We start from the raw sequence: 4,239 nt of genomic DNA, 5'->3' as shown, positions 1-4,239 counted from the left end.
ATAAAATAGGATTACAATAATATAGGATTAAAATAAGATTAAGATAATATAGGATTAAAATAATATTATGATAACATAGGATTAAAATAAGATTAAAATAATATAGGATTAAAATATGATTACAATAATATAGGATTAAAATAAGACTAAGATTAGGATAACAAAAAAAGAAAGGATTGAAATAAGATGTACATAAACTTATCAGATTAAAATAATATTAAGAAAACATGTCAGGAATAAATTAAGTTATTTCTAACAAATGATATGATAATCTTTATGCTGAATAATATATAAAATAATGTTACAGATTTGGTGTTTTCAACAATCCTTTGAATTATGTGATAGCAGACTTGTATGCCCTAAACTGCAGGGACATAGTGTAGTGATGTGCAGTTGTGCCTACAGTAAGCTTGTTAAGTAGTTAGTTTATACTTTCAGAGCAAACTTTTAGGTTTTCTGCCTTGAGTACTGCTAACAACAGTGAATATGAATCTTATTCTTATTATTTTCAACATTACATTACAAACAATTCAATACATAGGAAAAACAATATCAAGAATAAACTATAAAATGCTAACCTAATAAAGCAAGCAGTAAAAAAAGGCAGCAACATAAAGGAGCCATTCTTCTTTTTCTTCTTTCATGCTTTTCTTCTTGATATACAAATGTTGATGACGATGACGATACAAATCTTACTATATCGCTAAATATTTCTCTGTTTATAAAGAAACGAAAATTGCCAAATTTATATTTATATTTTATCATATGTATTAATGTTTAATTTGAAGGGGCTCAAGCTCGATTAGCTTTGGCTATTTTTCTTGGCTCCTATTGCATACTATCGTACCTGTATTCTTTTTTGTTCTTTTGTATGCAATAAAGAGAAATAATAAAAAATCAGACATACAGAAAAGTATATAAATTATGCTAATATGTGACATCACCCTGTGCAAATATACCTGTGGATGGTAGGGTTGGAGGGCATGCTCCTCACAGTGATTTTGAACCATGATGCAATGTTACAAGCTGTCTCTTAAATGTAGGGTTATACCCATGCCATTATGGTATAGGTACATTAGAATAAAGGATAGGATTGTACCTGTAGGTGGCCTTATACTATATTAGTGAGGGGGGCTTTTACCTTGAGATGGGCTCGTGCCATTGTAATTCTGGTATAGGTACTACTGTACTACTATGCCACTATGGTCCAGGTAAATTGGTGAGTGGGCTAACTGTATATTTAAAGGTAGGATTATACTATAAGGCTATGGTATATGTCAGCGGCTTTCAATAGGCAGCCCGTGGGACAAATTTGGCCTGCAGCGCCACTAAATGTGGCCCATGTGAAAAAATAAAATATTTTTTTGTCCTTATTTGCTAACCTTAAACTTGATATTGGCTGATAATCGTATCTTTTATGTGACGACCTGCTTTTTGAAGAACTTGAAGACACCAAAGAAGACATGGTTTCAATACTGTTGGCTGTAAAATAGAATTTCTTTTTTTATGTATCACATAAAAAAACTGCTTACATCATATGTAAATGGGGTTTTTTGTTTGTGAATAGTGATTGTCAAATGTCACCAAATTGTCCCTGTTCACACAATTAAATTTTAAGTGACAAATAAAAGTGATGCGCCCATATTTGGATGTAACAGGTGCGCCCATATATGGATGTAACATTACATCATCATGCCCATATATTCAAGATTCATTGGATTACTCGGCAAGATTTAAAACATGACATGACATTTATGTGACATTTATTTGTCACATATAAATTTTATAGTGTAAACAAAGCTTTAAGATGAAAACCAACATAGGAACTTACTAATTAACTTAACAGGTTCAACAACTACCGTCTCCACTACTCGCCAGGTCGTTGACACAATAATAGAAATGACAGTACATACTACGTTTATAGATTTCATAACTAAATTGGAAGCTACACTGTTTGGATCAAATGACCTTTGACTTGATGAAAAACTACTACTACTGCTACTTGAACGAATTGCACTTGTCGACTCTGTATCTGTAAATAAAACCAATACTTGAGTGTATAACACAAACATGTATTCATTGATTTGGTGATGAGTGTTTACTTATCAGTTGTTGATTTATTGTGAAGTGGTAGAGGGAACGTTCCCAATAGGCAAACCGCCAGCCAATTATGATCCGAGGGAGAATTCAATCTAGTCTATGTATTTTATTTTTCTATATCTTTTGTTGATATTAATCTGTAGAACATTTAAATTTGTATGACACCACTTTGTAGTTTTTTTCACTCTTCAATTATGGTTCATTTTTTAAAATAAAACCCTCCTTTGGCCTTCTAAAAATATGGTGTAGATTAACAAAATTCTTATTTATGTAATTTAATATTACAGAAACAGATAACAATTATTTGAGCACACTTACCAGATATCTCATCCCTGTCAAGACCTAACAATTAAAACAATAAAATAAAAATGTCAGAGAGGCCATACCAAAATATTTATTAATATCATTGACAAATGTGTTAAAAAATATACAAGGTATTTTTATTACTGTATTTAATAGTTTTCAATTTTTACACAATTTTAGGTTTGTAATTTGTTTATTATTATAATACATGCAATCAAATTAATTTATACTACTTTTTAATAATTTATTTTTTGTTTTTGTAGTTCCAAATTAGAAGAATTAAAACAAATAAATAAAAAATGTCAGAAGTCGTACCAAAATATTAATTAATGTCATGTGTTAAAAAATATACAAGGTATTTTTATCACTTAATTACTTTATTTAATAGTTTTCAATTTTTACAAAATTTTAGGTTTGTAATTTGTTTATTATTATAATACATGCAATCAAATTAATTTATACTTTTTAATAATTTATTTTTTATTTTTGTAGTTCCAAATTAGAAGAATTAAAACAAATAAATAAAAAATGTCAGAAGTCGTACCAAAATATTAATTAATGTCATGTGTTAAAAAATATACAAGGTATTTTTATCACTTAATTTAATAGTTTTTAATTTTTACACAATTTTAGGTTTGTAATTTGTTTATTATTATAATACATGCAATCAAATTAATTTATACTACTTTTTAATAATTTATTTTATATTTTTGTAGTTCCAAATTAGAAGAATTAAAACAAATAAATAAAAAATGTCAGAGAAGTCGTACCAAAATATTAATTAATGTCATGTGTTAAAAAATATACAAGGTATTTTTATCACTTAATTTAATAGTTTTTAATTTTTACACAATGTTGGGTTTGTAATTTGTTTATTATTATAATAAATGTAATCAAATTTATTTATACTATTTAATAATTTAATTTAATTTTTTTTAAATTTTATATTTTTGTAGTTTTAAATTAGTGGTTAAACACTAGTTTTACCTTGAGTTATTATTATAATACATGCAATCAAATTAATTTATACTACTTTTTAATAATTTATTTTATATTTTTGTAGTTCCAAATTAGGAGAATTAAAACAAATAAATCAAAAATGTCAGAGAAGTCGTACCAAAATATTAATTAATGTCATGTGTTAAAAAATATACAAGGTATTTTTATCACTTAATTTAATAGTTTTTAATTTTTACACAATGTTGGGTTTGTAATTTGTTTATCATTATAATAAATGTAATCAAATTTATTTATACTATTTAATAATTTAATTTAATTTTTTTTAAATTTTATATTTTTGTAGTTTTAAATTAGTGGTTACACACTAGTTTTACCTTGAGTTATTATTATAATACATGCAATCAAATTAATTTATACTACTTTTTAATAATTTATTTTATATTTTTGTAGTTCCAAATTAGAAGAATTAAAACAAATAAATCAAAAATGTCAGAGAAGTCGTACCAAAATATTACTTAATGTCATGTGTTAAAAAATATACAAGGTATTTTTATCACTTAATTTAATAGTTTTTTAATTTTTACACAATGTTGGGTTTGTAATTTGTTTATTATTATAATAAATGTAATCAAATTTATTTATACTATTTAATAATTTCATTTAATTTTTTTCAAATTTTATATTTTTGTAGTTTTAAATTAGTGGTTACACACTAGTTTTTTGTGATTATTTATTGAACCATTATCATGTGCCTGTATTTTTTGTGGTATATTTAATTTATAATAATAATAATAATAGTAATAAAAATTGGTAATTATAAAATAAATGCTAAATTTATACATACCATAGAGATGGTCCAGTTGCTTATCGGCATAT

At 25.4% G+C, this 4,239-nt stretch overlaps 1 protein-coding gene across 1 annotated transcript; it reads right to left on the bottom strand.

Moving 5' to 3' along the window:
• Positions 1 to 676: 676 nt before the first annotated feature.
• LOC117122355 lies at positions 677 to 4,233 on the bottom strand (the record flags this gene model as incomplete). The annotated part of the gene is given in 5 exon segments (XM_033267912.1): positions 677 to 715; positions 1,383 to 1,482; positions 1,832 to 2,032; positions 2,419 to 2,442; positions 4,208 to 4,233. Coding segments are annotated over 3 exon segments (239 nt in total), but the record flags the coding sequence as incomplete, so codon positions are not given.
• Between the last annotated feature and the right edge of the window lie 6 nt (positions 4,234 to 4,239).

This window comes from Anneissia japonica, unplaced genomic scaffold (genome assembly GCF_011630105.1).
Source record: "Anneissia japonica isolate Jap-2015-1 unplaced genomic scaffold, ASM1163010v1 scaffold284464_len4239_cov131, whole genome shotgun sequence".
NCBI classification, from domain to species: Eukaryota; Metazoa; Echinodermata; class Crinoidea; order Comatulida; family Comatulidae; genus Anneissia; species Anneissia japonica.
Note: the sequence above shows the minus strand (reverse complement) of the source record. Positions and strands in the feature narration are given on the sequence as shown.